The sequence below is a fragment of the Corvus moneduloides genome, chromosome 1, assembly GCF_009650955.1.
Source record: "Corvus moneduloides isolate bCorMon1 chromosome 1, bCorMon1.pri, whole genome shotgun sequence".
Taxonomy (NCBI): Eukaryota; Metazoa; Chordata; class Aves; order Passeriformes; family Corvidae; genus Corvus; species Corvus moneduloides.
The window spans coordinates 57,604,435-57,621,304 of record NC_045476.1 but is presented as its reverse complement, the minus strand read 5'-3'; the positions used below and the strand labels follow the sequence as shown (position 1 = coordinate 57,621,304).

The window sequence follows — 16,870 nt, the reverse complement described above, 5'->3', positions numbered from 1 at the left end:
GTAGTGGATTGGGAAATGGATAAATTGCAAAGCCCAGCCAGACAAAACAGGGGTTTCTTTTACTCTTTTGCACTGCCTGAAGAAGTGGAGGCAGTTCAGCTTTATTGACCATATTGCTGCCCAGCAAAGGAAGAGAAAAAACCCAGGATACCTTGAGCCAAGCAGGTATTATTAACTTATTAACAGGTTTTTATTCTTGTAGAAACACTAAGCAAAACAAAATGCCCCCTTTTTCTCCCTTTTTTTTTTCCCTTTTTTTTTCTTTTTTTTTTTCTTCCTTTAAATTGACTGTTTTCAAAGCTACTGAAGCACTGTTTTGGCCATTCAACCTCATGTGAATCTTCTTGCTCATGCCATGTCCAGCATTTGTGTTTGTTCAAGACTGAGATAAGAGCAATGTCAAAGAGAACCTGGCTCCAGGACCTCTTGTTTTTGAAGGTTCTGTGAGCTTATTGCCCTTTCCCACGTACTGTTATCCTTCTGTTTTAATCAGGCAAGGATGCTAACCCTCAAGAGAGAAAAGCTGCCATGAAGAATGCTGAACAATTCATACAGCAGATGAATTATCCTGCTAACACACAGGTGCGATCTATTTATGGAGGTGATACCAGGAGAGCATGAGCTCTGTTAAAGACATTTTTTTTAAGTCACCAGAAAAAATATTTTTAAGGGCTTATAAGACATAAGGGCAATATTTCACTAACATATAACCTACAAAATTTCTGAGTAACTGTGCCAGTTTTGTTTTCCTTCTGTTTGATGTGTCTGCCTTCATTTCAGATTCAAGTCCTTCCTGAAGGAGGCGAAACACCAATTTTCAAACAGTTTTTCAAAGACTGGAAGGATAAAGATCAAAGCGATGGCTTCGGCAAAGTGTATGTCACAGAGAGGGTGGCTAAAATCGAGCAGATTGAATTTGATGCTACCAAGTTACATGAGTCTCCACAAATGGCTGCCCAGCATAACATGGTAGATGACGGTTCAGGGAAAGTAGAGGTAATGTTTGTGTTGTGATAAATTGTATCTTATCTAACTAATGTATTCTGCTACTTGTAATGGGATAAGCTGCTACTCTGTGTTTTAATTTTTATACTGTTGTTTACATTAATGCTACATTAGTGGAAGTGTTACTTGTAGCATCAGAAAAGATACTTAGAAGTAGTCGGTGAATATCAGCTGTATGCTGGGTTGTGTTCTTTTGGTGCCTATGAAAGATGTACCAGTCATCAAGAGAAATCAAACAGCAGAAATATTCCCCATTCTACACAATACCTTGTAAATAGATACTTTAAATATGATCCTTAGTCTAAAGAAGAAACTTCAAGCTCATATCAGTTTGAAATCTGGAATGGGAAGACTTGCTCTTGGAGTCAGAAATCCATTCTATGTCTTTATGTATGTATCCAATCTGGTTTCTAGAGGAACCTTCTTTGTCCCTAGTGTGTCTCTCAAGTAGCCTGGATTTGAAGAGGAAAGATTACTGTACAGTCTTTCTAGATCTCTCCATCTTTTTCCCACTTCAGGACTATCTTTGGACTACACAGGGCTGGTATGGCATTGTATCAACATGGCCTGTTGAATGAAAATTGCATGTTGGGCTTCTGGAAGAAAAGAAGGGATGAATACCTACAGTCTCATTGGTGTATTTTCTAGTTTCTGACTTCACACTTGGGATGGTCCATAGGCTTGAGCAGCCTATTGTTGACTGGACTGGGCTGTAGTGAATGAAATAGGAAGAAATCTGCCTAACAGTGTGTTATCTTACTGCAGCGTGCCTCTCCAAAATGCTACATTAGTTTTATGATGGATCATAATGTTGTGCCATGTCATATTGTCACCTTAAGGTGTCAAGAAAGTTCAGCATAACATTACGAAGTGATCATGTGGCACTAAAGCATCAAGACAAAGAAAAGCATATTGTAGTCCCTTGTTGATGTTTGTCATTCATTCATTCAGTGGGGGCAGGGTGTATCTACCTCCTTCATGAAGAATCCTCCCTATTTCTATTCAATAACACTTGGGAACAGAAAGGACACTCAAGGGATAAGACAGTAAAGTGCTTTGTGAAGAGTCTCAGGATGAAATTCAGCAATCTCCAATGATTTCCCTATTTCCCCAGATCTGGCGTGTGGAAAGCAGTGGCCGAGTTCCTGTGGGACCTGAGACATATGGACAGTTCTATGGGGGTGACTGTTACATTATCCTCTACACTTACCCTAGAGGGCAGATCATCTATACATGGTATGCTTGGTTGCCTTTGCACAGGCCTGCGGTGTGTGGATATTATTTTATGTTGGCTTTATGTCCTTTTGAGTAGAACACATGAAAATGTAAGATTGTTCACTGTGAGTTTGTCATACAGCATAAACTCTGGGTTATTCTGAAGCTGAATTTAACCATTGTCTTTCTCCTTGTCTTCCTCAGGCAAGGAGCCCACGCTACAAAAGATGAACTGACTGCCTCTGCATTTCTGACTGTTCAGCTGGATCGGTCATTAGGTGATCAGGCTGTGCAGGTTTGTGTCTTTTGGATAAAATCAAGCAGAGCATGTGATATATGCAAATTTCGATGAGAATTGAAAGGAGGAGCTAGCATTTAAAGACTGGAAATGCCAATTGCTCAGGTCTGTATCAAGCCAAGCACCATGGGATCCTGTTAAAGGTGCCAGAGATTGCCCACTTGAATAATCCTTCCTGGATGTAGCTGTCTAAAAGAACACAGATATGCCAGAACCTAAAACTGCCTTTTCTTTCCTTTGATTTCCACTCTTTTAAAATTAGGTTTCCGTCCTGACAAGACCTACAGACCCTATGCATGGCCAGTGGAGACTGAATGATAAGACTGTCCCAGGGCAGCTCACTCCAAAGCAGGATTCTGACAAGTCAATAGCCCTGTGGGAGCTCCCCTGTCTCCTTTTCATTATGGAGGAAGTTGTGATCTTTAGCCCAGACAAGACACCTGACTTTTAGAGGGCCAAAACTGGGAGATATGAAAGCCACATGACAGACAAAAGAGGAAAGCCTGCTGGAATTGTGCAACAGGTCCTGACTTTTCCTTGCCTCAGTGAGGAACATAACTTGGGCTTTCCCATCCCATAGTGCTTGCAGCTCCATGAAAGCAGGATACACATCCTCACTTGCAGAAATGGGGTGTGCAAGGCAAGGCACAGGACACTGGCAAATAAAAGGTGTGTGTAGATAAGGTAGTCCTTAGCTTGACTAGGTGTGCTCTCCTTACATCACTACTGAGAAGTGGTCGGTAGGTGAAGACCTGAGAGGTCTCTTCTCACAGAAAAGCTTGAACTGTAAGATGACAAGGGACAAGCAGAGATTTTCTAGGCAGCAGGAGATAATTCTGTGATTCCCATTTCTTATTTACAAAAGCAAAAGGCTTCCCCCACCCACCAAGGTACAGTTAATTCAGATGGCAGCCCATACTTTTAGCCTCTAATCAGTTATGATTTCTGATTGAAATTATATTAAGGATTAGAACACTTTTAGATAATTACTGTTTGAAATATTCCTAACGTGTGTTCTATATTTGGACAGTGTCCAGCACAATGTGGTCCTGTCTCATACCCAAGGCCAGTGTTAATCTTAAAGTAATAACATTATTACTACTAACAACTGCAATATTAAAGTGCTTAAAAAGTGTTTTTATCAAAGCTGAAGAAGATCCATTTCACTGCAGTAGATGTGATACCTAAAAGTACTTTTAGCCTGCAATGATCTTAGGAATATATATGTGTACGTATCCCTATGTGCATATATATACACATATGTATGTATGTATGTATGTGTGTATTTTTATGCAAATAAATAGAATATATTACCTGTGCCTAACATCTCTATCAGCATTATTTGAAAGCTTTAAGTGTGCTGTTTTGTGTGGTCACTAGATGGCACAACAGTACAAATGACTATTAAAAAGTTGGGCTTGCAGGAATGTTTCACTGCAATTTGGGGGAACTGGGGTTTTTTGAGTTTATTTGGGTTTTCGGTTTTTGAGGCTTTTTTTGTGGTTTGAGGGTTTTTTTCCCATTTGTAAAATCCTGCTGCAGTTTGTCCCTTACAAGTATATGTATCCTAGGTTATCCTTACCAGAGAACTGTAGCAGTCTCTCTGCCTGTGAAATCAGTAAAAGCACCTGCTCCTGCCCACCTGCAGCCACCTCTCTGGGCACCCTGGCTCTCAGCTGCCCCAGGCCTCACTGAGGGTTCTCCACATCTCCTAGTCTGCTGGCTACACAGCATGTCTCATTCCCTTTTTTCCTTTTCTTTCTGGGAATGAAAGGCAGGGATTTGCAGCCCTCTACCTTGGCCAGTGGCACTGTTACAAAGGAAGATTAAATGGTTGCATACAAATAACTTTTACCATACATTAACCTAAAAATAGTCATTTTTCATATTCTTCATGGCACAACATCTTTTACATCTGTAATGGAAGTTTATTTTCATCATCCACGTTATCTTCTGGATGAGAAATTTATGCTGCTCTTTTTCATCCTCTTGCAGATAAAATACATACAGAAGTAATGAATAAAATGAACAAACTTTCTCTTCTGCTTAAATACAGGGCACTTAAACTTCCAAGATAGTTTTTCAGGAGAATTAAGTAATTCTATAAAACACTATAAAATGACAGTTCTTTTGAAAATGAGTGACGTTCTTATTACAGTAGATAGCAGCCATTTTAATCAGCTAAATATTTTGTTAGAATTTTGAATCTCGTCTTTGTGTCAGCGTGATTGACAAAAAAAATCTCACAAATGCTCTAACTCTATATGTCTGTAACTATATTTTTAGATCTCCTCAGCTTGCTATTTCTCATTTTTGCTAACATACTTAGCATTGTTGGCTAAGATCCCCTAAGCTATTCAGCAAAGACCAAAAATAACCACTTGTGTCCTTTTATTTCTTTTACTGCATTTCTCTACATACGTACAGATCCGAGTCAGTCAAGGCAAAGAGCCTGCACATTTACTGAGCTTGTTCAAAAACAAACCACTTGTTGTCTACAAGGATGGGACATCCAAGAAGGAAGGTCAGAAACCTGCTCCACCAACACGACTCTTCCAAATCCGCAGGAACCTAGCAGCCATTACTAGGATTGCAGAGGTAAGGTCACCTGCTAAGTAAACCAGCCATTCCTAGTGGGAAATGATACAGCTGCCGTGAGCTCCTCTAACTAATCTTGTTGGGGAGTCACATCTGTTCGGAACACAGAACTCCAAATCCAATCCACTGCTCTAGTTGACAAACCCACCCAATAAACCAAAGAGAATATGCTGTAGCTGGCTGGAACCAGTCTACATCGTTCAGAGGAACTGTAAGAATACACACAGTGAACAGTCAGTTGACAAAGAATAGACAAGAAGTCAGCAACCCCTATGAGATTGTCTTTCCTACTGCAAACAGTCCCAAGTTTTGCCCTGCAAGTCAGTTCCCTGACTTAAGTTCTTCTCTAATTTGTATCAATATAAAACTAGGGAAGAACTGAAGACCAAAAGCATAGCAGATTAACACATGTCTACACATTTTATATAAACATGCAAAATAGTAATTACATTATTTGAAAATTTGAAGAATAAAACAATCTCTTTTTTAATCTAGGTTGATGTTGACGCAATGTCACTAAACTCTAATGATGTCTTTGTTCTGAAACTGCCAAACAACTCTGGCTACACCTGGGTAGGAAAAGGAGCAAGCAAAGAAGAGGAACAAGGAGCTCAATACATTGCCAATGTTCTCAAATGCCAAACTGCTAAGATTAATGAAGGCCAGGAACCAGGTTCGTATGAGGCCACGTAGCTGCTAATAGACAGCTGAGAATACAGAGCACTGCAGGGAGACAGTAGGTTTAGATTAGATGTTAGGAAAAAATTCTTTACAGTGAGGGTAGTGAGGCACTGGAACAGATTGCCCAGAGAAGTGGTAGATGCCTCATCCTGGAAGTGTTTAATGCTGGGTTGGATGGAGCTCTGAGCAGCCTGGTGTACTGAAAGGTGTCCCTGCCCATGGCAGGGGCATTGGAACTAGATGATCTTTAAAGTCCCTTCCAACCCAGGCCATTCTAAAATCTATGATCTTTCTAGTGATGCCTTTTCCTGGTCTTAAAATCAAGAGTCAAACACGGTTAGAAGGGGAAAAGGGATTTTACTTTGGTATTTATTTTAAGGATCCTTAGGTGCACACTTCCTGGTCATATGCATTGAGATGCACCCCGCCGAGTATACCTGCAAAAGATCAGGTATAATATTATAGGTTTTACTAATTAGCATATCTATCAAAGATTCCCCAATGAGAGGCTCAAGTGAGCCCCCCCTCCCCAAGGAACCTTCTCCTGGATGGTTCTATCTTGGTTTACAGAATGTGTTCTGGAGAGGACCTTGGGGTCTGGGGCACACTGATCCCTAGCTACGGAGCTTCTAAAATGTTTAATCTCTTAGCTTGACAAACAAGTCCAAGAATGTAGGCAAAAAGCACTAAGAATACAGAAGTTATAAAAAGGTGTAAAAGGGGTATAAAAGAAAAGGGCAAAAAATTTTCATGGCATCACTAGGTATGCGACTGATATCGGTATTTTGACAAACTGCAGGAAGTACTGTAAGAAAATGCATTCATCTTTGAGATTGTTTGGGAATTTCTGGAACACTATCTAACAAGCTAAAACATCAAATGTTAAATCAGCTGGTGAAGAAATTATATATTCTGTATTTTAGAGGAATTCTGGAAAGCACTTGGAGGTAAAAAAAAATACCAGACTTCAGCACAACTCTTGACAAAGGCTGAAGATCATCCCCCTCGCTTGTATGGTTGTTCTAATAAGACTGGCAGATTTATTGTGAGTATATGATGGGTACTTTCCTCTCTGTTTAATTATATAGTTTCTGGTGTATTTTGCCTTGGAAATAAGTGGTCATTAAATGAATTTGGGGAACTGGCTTAGTTAGCCAGGCTTGGCAAGAGCTAGAGAGTGGACATTTGGTGCTTTAAACTGTCAAAATGCAATGAATGAACAGAATAATTAATACAGCAGAAGTTTGCATGCAGAGCCTGCTCCAGCCTGGAAATAGAGGCTTGCAGATGCAAAAAGATAAGGTATTTTCCCAGTCAAAAGCAATTTAATTCTTGCAGAGCATCACCAGATTGCTATCAATTTGCTGAGGAAGTGCAGCTCAGTGCCTTGCCCCTTATGCATTTGACAGTGGTGGCAAGGAAAATAAATGCTGCTTGCCAAAAATCTCTAGCAGTCTGAAATTTTCCATAGAGATTTAAGAGTGTAATTATGCCTTTAAGGTATTGGCCTGTGCTCAAGGAGCTAGGAAGACCTACTTCCGTGGCAGAAACACCCAGAGCTATGCACTGGATATTAAGTCTGTGATTCAGGCTTAATTACTTACTGTATTCTGGGAGGGCAATGCTGTGTCACCATTTGGCAAGGACACGCTCAGTTTTAGGTAGGAGACATAGCTGGAAGTCTCCTTAAGGCACAGCCCAGTCATTTGGAGAGGGATAAAACAAATAGGATCCTTTAATAAGGACTTTAAAATCTTAGGAGAATAGCAAAGTGTATTCTAACAAGCTTCTAAAATACTCCTGGGAAATACAGTAATAGGAACCAACCTCTCTGTAGTAGTCTGCTGGGAGCTATGGACGTACTTTTTATTTTAAATTCCCTCCAAATTCTGTGAAATCCCCTCTTTCCTGTAGCATTTCCCTAGTAACTGAATCACCACCGTGAGAGGTCCCAGAAGAGGCAGGTCAGACCACTCTGACTTTCTGGCCACCATAACACAGGGTGGGGAAAAGGAATGTCTTTTTCACCATCTGCTTATTGTCCCTTTAGCACTCCCACATGACCACACATAGCCAAACCCTTGACAATCCTTTAAGAGCTGGAACCATTAGCTACATTATTATCTCTCCTTCTCATACCGAATAATAATAAACTGCCTTTTTATCTGCATGTACACCCTTGGAAGAAGCAAGCAGTCTGCCTTTTCTTTGGGGACTAATCCTCAATGGCTTAGTCAACTGTAATGTCCCATTGTCAAGTGGCCAGGAAGCTTGGTTGGATGTGAGTTTCATCACTGAGCTCACCCACTGCAAATTCAAAGCAGTTTCTTTTCCTAATTAATGAATGTAAACTGCATGAATGTATCAGCTGATATCAGCTTGGTTGGTTCAAGGTGCTCTATGGAAATGTTCCTGTCTCCTTCTTCTGGCAGACCTCAGTCCCAATTAACAGTAGTCAACAATTACAGTGTAAGTCTTTGCCTCTCCTTAGGATATCTTACCAATTCTGAGAAACGGAGAGCTGATTTTATAGGACATGACATTATGTGATTTGTTTTCTTTCAGAGAAGCCTTAATGCATTCATCAAATCAGTTTAGGGCTTGATCCTGTAGGAGTGAAAAGAAGGGTTCATCAGCCTCTGCACATTATAAAAATATCTTAGGTCTTTGCAAAATTGTATGTCTTGATAAATCATTGAAAACAACAAAAAAAGCCCCTCTAAACATATTATCCTTTCTAGATTGAAGAGGTCCCAGGAGAATTCACTCAGGACGATTTGGCTGAAGATGATGTCATGTTGCTGGATGCTTGGGAGCAGGTGAGCTGTGTACTTGAGCACTGCTTTTTGTGATAACAAGGATAGTTTATTCTTAATCACTTAGTTCATAAGATGGGAGGAACAATCATCTTGACAGAATGGAAAGAGTTTTATTTTCTTTAAATTATACCAAAAGGAGCTATACATTTTGAGCTATATGATGTGCTAGTGTGCACACATGAGATTGAATTTCCAAGCATAATGTGAGGCCATGGCAGGCACTTCTTATTTAAACCAATGGAGGCTGCACAAGTATATAAGACCCAGCAGTGTTTTGCGTTCTTAATAGCTTTCTTGACTTTATCACAAAAATGTATTGATTTTTTTAAAAAGTTATTGCATTAAAGGTATTTAGAATCCACTAAATCCATGTAGCAGGAGCACCTACAAAAAGCCCTAGGAGAGAAAGGGGAAACCTACTAGACCCTTACAAAAATTACTCCGTACTAGAAACTGAATGGAGGGTGACAGAAATAATCTCTATCGTTTCCCAGTTCACTGAAAACTGAAAATGTGGAGAGCTTTTTGAATGACAGGCAAACTCACTGCAGATTTAGGGAATGCATCTGTTTTCACAGTACATTGTCTCTGCCCCTCCTCTCCTCTTGGAGGGAAAGGGGAGAAGGCCCATGCCCTATTTGTCTTCTTCAGCCTAACCCTTAACGAACAAAAGGCTGAGGTTTTTGGAAATAAGGAGGAACGTCCATGGTCCATGTGGAAAGGAGTGATGGGAGATGGTGGGGGAAGAGCTGGATGGATAGCTGGGACATACTGACTCAAGAAGTCTTGGGACATGTAGCTGGTTTCCAAGAGAATCCCTCAGAGAAAAAAAAAAAGGGGATGTGGGGGATTGCAGATCAAGGCTCTGGGTGTTGGGTTTTTCAGTGGGCTACCTAGCAGTCACCCAGCGTAGCACAGATCACAAAGCAAAAATGTTGATGTGCACACAAAGCTCAAACCAGAGACAGTACTACTATCGGCACCTAAAGAGCAATTTCCTTGGCAAAGTATAAAAGATATCTATGGAAAAGGTAACTGGAGTTCCTTTCATCAGAATGAATAAAGGTCTGGTCTTCCAGTGTCATAGAGGGCATTAACTACACTTTCTCACAAGGGAGAAAAAAAACATCAGTTGTGGTTTGTGAGAGCTCTGTATCTCTTCAGTCTTTTCATAGTGTATATTCTTTCTTCTAGTGGAATCAACTATTTCGTGCTTTACCAGCTGTACACAATATCTTTATAACACCAGGGACGTTATATCTTTCATCTGTTTGCAGGTTTTCATCTGGATTGGGAAGGATGCTAATGAAACTGAGCGTCAGGAATCCTTTAAATCAGGTAAATCAAATCAATTTGGCAGATTTCTGAGTGAAGTAGCATCAATATTACTTAACAAAGAGGAAAATATGATGTAGAAGAAATCTAGTTATGTTTACTGTGTCTAAAAGTGTTACTGAGCTTACTAGGATTTAATACAGGAGATGATTATTTTCACCTTTAAATTCACTTTAAAACCCTGTAAGTTTATGAAGGATAAAATGAATCAAGATAGCATTATTGGGCTGCAGAGATTTTTAAATAATATGTAGGAAAGCCTGATGAAAAGTAACTGCACTGAAAAGAGAAGGAATTTAAAAGGAGGTCCCTACTAACCTCCACCCTCAATAACGTATACTGAGAAAGGTTTGCCAGCAAGTTCTTTTAGTGCCACCCTTCACTAAGTTAAATTTGCAGGAGGAAATTCCAATTACAAAACAAATACAAAACAAATCAAGACAACTTAAGTGGCATGTGCCTCCTTGAAAAACCATGTGTCATCCTTGGTGTGACTTCACATAGCTGAGCTATTCTGACGAAGTTTGTGCTGAAAACCCTTGCATGTATTTCCCTGGAGCAGCGAGGGTTACCTGGCTGTGTTTCTGTATTGATGTCATGTTGGGATGTCAAGGGAAACTACACTGGCTTTTACATGGATGAAATGGGAACGAAGCTCGTGCATCCTCACAGCACCAGCAAATGCTTTCTCCTGTTTAAGAGGCAAAACCCACCTGTATGGCAACGAACTGATCAGAAGAGCAATCCCTCTGTTTTAACTTCATGGAAAATTCCTTCACTGCCAGCTGGGAAAAATCAGCAATTACCTGATCATCTCATTGCCTTTGAAATAATTAAATGAATACTGTATTATAGCAGCCCTATGTTCTTTCACTATGGATTTTTTATACCAAAGGAATGAACTAATATAGTCCATGTTTTATTTCCTCTCTGTTTTTAGCCAAACGCTATATCGAAACAGATCCTTCTGGCAGAGATAAGGGAACCCCCATTGTAATTGTGAAGCAAGGGCATGAACCCCCCACATTCACAGGCTGGTTCCTGGCTTGGGACTCCAACAAATGGAAGAACTGATCTCTCCAAGGAGACTCCAGCTTCAAGCCAAAGAATGATCAGAGCCCAGCTACTTTCTAGTCTTTTTAAGCATAAGCTTATGCAACAATACGGTGCATCTGTTGTTACACTTTCCTGAGCTTTGATGTATTTCTGTGAATAACCTAGAAATTCTTAGCACTGGAAAGGATAAATAATTGTAAACTGGCCAAATGGGGTAAGTGGGCTTTCCTAGTAGTAAATACAGAAAGTGCTGCCAATCTTTAATCTTAAAAGAAAGAAAAACACTGTCTTTAATCTATTGATTCTTCAAAGAGAAGCTGTGGATCAGTTTATTTTAATGTGCTAAACTGGACCAAATTCTCTCTTCACTTAAAAATCCAAACTAATGCCACATAAATTCCTTTAGATTAAGGCCGATATAATACCGTGCAGTATTTGGCCTGATAGAGGACTATCTGTTGCAAAGAAAGCACCTGATTTAATTACTAGGCCCGCATATTGCTACACTCACTGAAAATTTCAGATAATGTCTGATCCACAGTAGGAGTTGTGGCTCACAAGCGGCAAATAATGGATGGATATTTTGAGAAAGCTGTGCTTAACATTTTTGTTTACCTTGTTAATACATATATGTGTGGAGCTGTAGACTGAATACCGTTAGAGTATGAAATCGACAGAGGTTTTTTTGAGGGACTTTCTAGCGTATTGTAATGAATTCCTTTAGGTTTATCTCTGAACCAGCTCCAGCTCCACCAGGTCTTTTTAACTAAAGCTCTTAAACACGTTGTAGTGCACTAGTGCTTTGAAGTGGAAGCAAAAGTAACAGCTTCAAAAACACATACTCTGCCTTAACCAGATTGCTCTTAAGCCATACCTCACCTCAGTTGCCTTACTCAGCAGTACTCAGTTCTTCTTCAGCATGAAGACTGTTCACCTTGTCAGGTGCAGGATGTCTTTCTAATTTTCTGTGCAGGTCTTAGACAAATATCAAGCACATCAAAGGGAAGGAAATCCCTGGTTTCGGTAGTATTTCTGGGAATTTGGAGTGTGAATATGCACTATAGAATATGGCCTTCTCTTTTCTCTCAGGCACACTTGGGCTTTTTTTTATTCTGGTGAATTTAAGAATACATTTTCAAAGTGGTTTTTATTTGTAACTTAGCCAGAAAAGTCTGCTTAAGGGCAGTGGGAAAACTTCTTCAAATCTTTAGCACTGCTTTGATCACTTATCCAGTAATGCTTGTTTTAAACAATTTGTACATCTGTAAATCATATCAATGGGGCTTTTTAATGACAGCATTTTAGTAGTTTTATTATTCTTATAAGTTAGGTTGGAAAGTGAAATTTTAGACATTTTTGTATTTTTTTAACATGCTTGGGATTTTGAATCAGGGTAATGCAAAAGAGTGAATTTAGTCTGAGCTTGTAATATCAATGACAAAAGAATTGTGAAGCTAAGAGATTAATCATAGAAGTTAGCTTTAAACATTTGTTTAAATGTCTGCTAATATAGCTGAGCTGTATCTGAATGTAATTTCATTTAAAATAAAGTTACAAAAACCAGTATTCTATATGCCAAGCTGATCTTCCTCTCTCTGACATATTGCAGGGCAGTGGTGTCTAGCAAGACTTCCTGAAAACCCAAGTAGGTACCTTCCTTTTTAGATGGACAATGCAGTGAGAAGTTACTTTTTCTTACTTTGGTGCCATTTTACGCAATGGAAGCTTAACTCTTCTCAGCAACTTGACAGTTACAAACCTAAGTGAAAATCTGACAACTGGGTGCTTATTAGGTTGTTATTTTCATCCTTAAGAAAAAACACCATTGTTGTTATCCAACTCTTCGGTTTTATAACTTTTTGCTTGCAAAAATAATTGACTACAGAAATAACTACTTTATAAAATAGGAGGAAATAGATTTATGGGTTTTTTTAAAGGATACGTCTTGCTTTTCATTTGTGAGAGTAGATAAGATGTCCTTCTCCTGCTGGAAGGAGCACAAAGACCTTTTCAATGTCTCAGCCACTGAGTAGCCTGTAATTATCTGATTGTCGTCTTCAACACATACATATGATTCTTCTCATTTTTAAATAATAACAGTTATAGTAGCTTCTGAACCAAGGATTAGACAAGATTTGCCCTTCTTGTACATAAACATCTTCCGGAACACTGAGGGCTCTGAACTGCCACAGTCTGCCAGCATGTTCTCCAGCACTATGAAAGCCTCTTTTCAGTTCCCTCACATGAGACAGAGGAGCTTTTGTGGTCTCCTGGCCTGGGCTTTTGAGTTCGTAATACATTGTTCTGGCATGTTGATTACTGATGTTGAGAAGAGCATTGAGAGCTCATAAGGGAACAGTGTTCTCCACTAGGCTTTAAGCACAACAGCTGCTAGCAACATTGTTCTTGGGTTTACTTGCCAGTGAGGAAGTTTATTTTTCATACATATATGCACAGTACACACAAAGATGTATTTCTTTCTCTCAAGAAGAAAAGAAGGAAGGAAGACAGACTATGAGGGCTTGGAAATGTTAAAGATTAAGTTGTTTTCAAGAAAGTATTTAAGCACATAACTTTAGGAATACACATAGCAAACCTATCTGCCTTGTTTTCATAATAGAAAAAATTGTGCAGATCTATATATAGTCAAGCTCCTTCAAGAATAAGATACGTCTTGCAGTATTATCACACAGTAATAGTATGTTCACTCTACTTGTAATGGCAAAATTAGACCCTGATTTAGGAGCTTCATTATGCTACTACCAAACAGAAAGCATTCATGTTCTATTGGTTGTAAATACAGCATCATTTTTCATCTTTACTTCATTGCAACAGAAAGGTGTTAGGAATCCTTAGAACTAACAGGACATCATAGTACTAGGTAGTATTCATATTACACAAAATACCATAATCTTAGAGCACAACTACAGATTATGCACAGGACAGGAGCCAGCTTCTGGAACCAGTGCTAAATACCCATTTTGACCATAGCACATAGTGCTATAAAGAATTACATCTGCTGTAAATGATTATGTTAAATGCAGCTGAATTAAATTGAATGGTATGATTTCTTGCCAGTGCAGACTCACACAGGCTTCAACTGCAGCAAGAAAATACTGGAGATGGAAGATGGTAGACAGTGGGATTATGGTACTATCTCTCACAGGAGAACTGAGGAATCATACAGAAAATATTTTGCTCACTAGACTGTAGCAGGAGATGCTCTCAGACATCTTTTGGCATCTTTATAGGCTACAGGAACACTTCTTGTTATGAACTTTGTAATCTTCTTGTCTTCATTTTTACTGAATGTAAAAGAATTTTTTTTTAAAAATGGCCTAAACAAGCCTATTCTTTTCCATGGACTGAAGTTCTTCTGCAGAGTCAACTTCTCTATAGGAAAGCTTTGAAAAAACTTTCAAACTTTGCTTTAAGATATAGCTGCTTCATCAGCATCTCACTGAAGTTCTGCCTTTATGGCTTAATTGAGCCAAGTGCAAGTATATAAGCCAAAAAATTATTATCTGATAAAACCAGAGCTGCATAATACTTTGCTGGGCTGACTTGACAAATCCTTGCATTTTCTTTTTTAAAGACAATAATTTTGTCTTTAGATAAAGAAATAGTGCACTTTTCCAGTCTTACAGCTAGGAGTTCTGATGCTAAAATCAAAGGAACTTCTGAAAACACAATCAGATCTTTATGTACGTGTCCTTGATGTCTAAATACATCCTCTCCTGACTGGCCTAAAGTTACTTTGACCTTCTCTGCCTGTTAGCCCATTACTTTATGCTAAAAATGAACATACTACACTCACTTCAATTAAAGCTATCAATGTGCAAGGAGGAGAAGGGCTGACCAATGGGAACTGGGAGACCCACCATGGCATAAAATTAGTGGATGATTGTTTTGGCCCTTCTCCCTCTGCATGTCATTTTCCTCTTGACATTAAAGCATATTTGCATTGCAGGGAAAAAAATTGCCCCTACAGAACAGAATATGTAAGCTGATTTCTACTTTTAAATAATAGTAGGCAGAATTATTCCAGGGGCATAAGCAAAAGGTGAAACAGTCTATACCAGGCTTCTTCCTAAACACATCCACACTACCACCCTGTGAGTGTTCTCTCCTCAAAGGGTTTCTATGAGTGTACTGAGAACCACAACACTGTACATTTTACCACCACATTTAATCCGTCAGCAGTGAAATCTGGGCCTCTGTGCACATGAAATTAAAGCATTAGGTGAAGGCATTGATTTTTATTGTTTGTTAGACTGCAGATCATTGCCTCAAAATTTAGCCACATGGAAGCAAGCAGGGGAGACTGAAACAATCTGAACAGTATCCCACTGAAAGGCCCAGAGACAGACATGTTTGCTTTTGCAGCAACAATGCTTTGATTATTTAAAAAAAAAAGCCTCTTGACCAGTGCTGGAAGAGCATAGCTCTCCTTGCTGCTCTTCAACAGATATGAGGTGACTCAGGGTGATTTACCAGCATTTGGCAATATTAACATCAAGGCTGGATGCAATCAGGTGATTTTAGTATCATTTGCCCAACAGTTGACCATGCTTTGTGCTGTCTGATGCCCTTGCTACAGAAGAAGCAGCAGCAGCGACAAAAACAATTGTGATTAAAACAGATCACTGATTGGAAGATTACAAACTTCCTTTGGGGCTTAGATTTTCACAGCGGTGTCTCAGAAAGGTCACAGGTTTCCTGTAATGGGCCTTGCAGCACAATCAGAGTCCCCATTTAACCAGCTGAGTGGGCTGCAGATATCTCTAATGTCACCAAAAATTGCTGTCCTTTCCAACACTAACCAGCTACTCTCCTACTGTACTTGAGTAAGAAGTGGCAGTGATGTCCTACCAGCAAGGACAGGCAAGAAGCCCACTCTAACAATCCCCTACTCACTTTCTAGATAGGCCCAGTGTTGGGGTTTTAGGAGCTCTCCTGGTTTGTTTTTTCTGTTAAAGGAATTTTCCCCATACGTGTTGCTAGGGGGACAAATTGCTGGATACTTCAGAAAAACAAAGACCTAGCCACTGGGGGAGGGGTGCATCTGGCTACTCTTTTGTTTCACCTGGGTGTGCGGTCAGTTGGTCCCTGGCTGTTTGGACAGAGAGGGAAGCTGCTTCCTTCAGCTGCTTTTTCCTTCTGCCAGAGAAATCCCAGGATCCCCAGCCCGCCTTCCCTGCCCCAGTGAGAGCTGGGCTGTGGCCGCCCTACCCCTCCGTTGCTCCGAGCCTTCGCTGCGTTGTAGCCGTGCTCGTCCTGCCTGCCCAGACCCCCGGGGGTGTTCTCCGTTTGGATACACCTCGTCTGCCACCCGGGATTTGTGCTTGTCCCTGCCGTTCCAGCCTGCTGTTCCAGCCTGCTGTTCCCCAGGGTCCGGCTGGACAGCAGGATCGGCTGCCCAGGGGTTTGTGAAGCCTTTGTCCCATCCCTTCCCGGGATCCCAGGGCACCGGTGCCGCGTGCTCCCCGAGCTCGCTCCGGAGCGCCCCCTGCAGCCGCGGGGGAACCATCGCACCTGCCCTGCTCACCGGGAGCCGCCAGCGCCCCTGCCGGCTGCGAGCGGAACTGCACCCGAGGGGAAAGGGCCCGACAGCCGAGAAGGCTGGCACTGGGTTTGTGATTGTTCGCTGTTACTGCCGTGGTTATTGCTGTCTGTTTGACTGGTTATACACATATAGATATATCATAGTAAAGAACTGTTATTCCTATTTCCCACATCTTTGCCTAAAAGCCCCTTAATTTTAGAGGGAAGGGAGGTTACATCTGCCATTCCAAGGGAGGCTCCTGCCTTCCTTAGCAGACACCTGTCTTTCAAAACAAGACACCCAGGTAGCCTTCTGCTG

General features: G+C 40.5%; 1 protein-coding gene across 2 annotated transcripts in view; it reads left to right on the top strand.

Annotated features, from left to right (window-relative positions):
- The window catches only part of SCIN (scinderin), a 79,715-nt gene extending 67,137 nt beyond the window's left edge, over positions 1-12,578 (top strand). For both annotated transcript variants that reach the window (XM_032110926.1, XM_032110936.1), the window contains exons 7-16: positions 494-582; positions 781-996; positions 2,120-2,241; positions 2,425-2,515; positions 4,946-5,116; positions 5,612-5,789; positions 6,721-6,842; positions 8,539-8,616; positions 9,894-9,954; positions 10,892-12,578. In XM_032110926.1, the coding sequence (XP_031966817.1) occupies positions 494-582; positions 781-996; positions 2,120-2,241; positions 2,425-2,515; positions 4,946-5,116; positions 5,612-5,789; positions 6,721-6,842; positions 8,539-8,616; positions 9,894-9,954; positions 10,892-11,025 (1,262 nt within the window). In that variant the 3' untranslated portion in view covers positions 11,026-12,578. The remainder of the gene's footprint in view (positions 1-493; positions 583-780; positions 997-2,119; positions 2,242-2,424; positions 2,516-4,945; positions 5,117-5,611; positions 5,790-6,720; positions 6,843-8,538; positions 8,617-9,893; positions 9,955-10,891) is intronic.
- Positions 12,579-16,870: the final 4,292 nt, after the last annotated feature.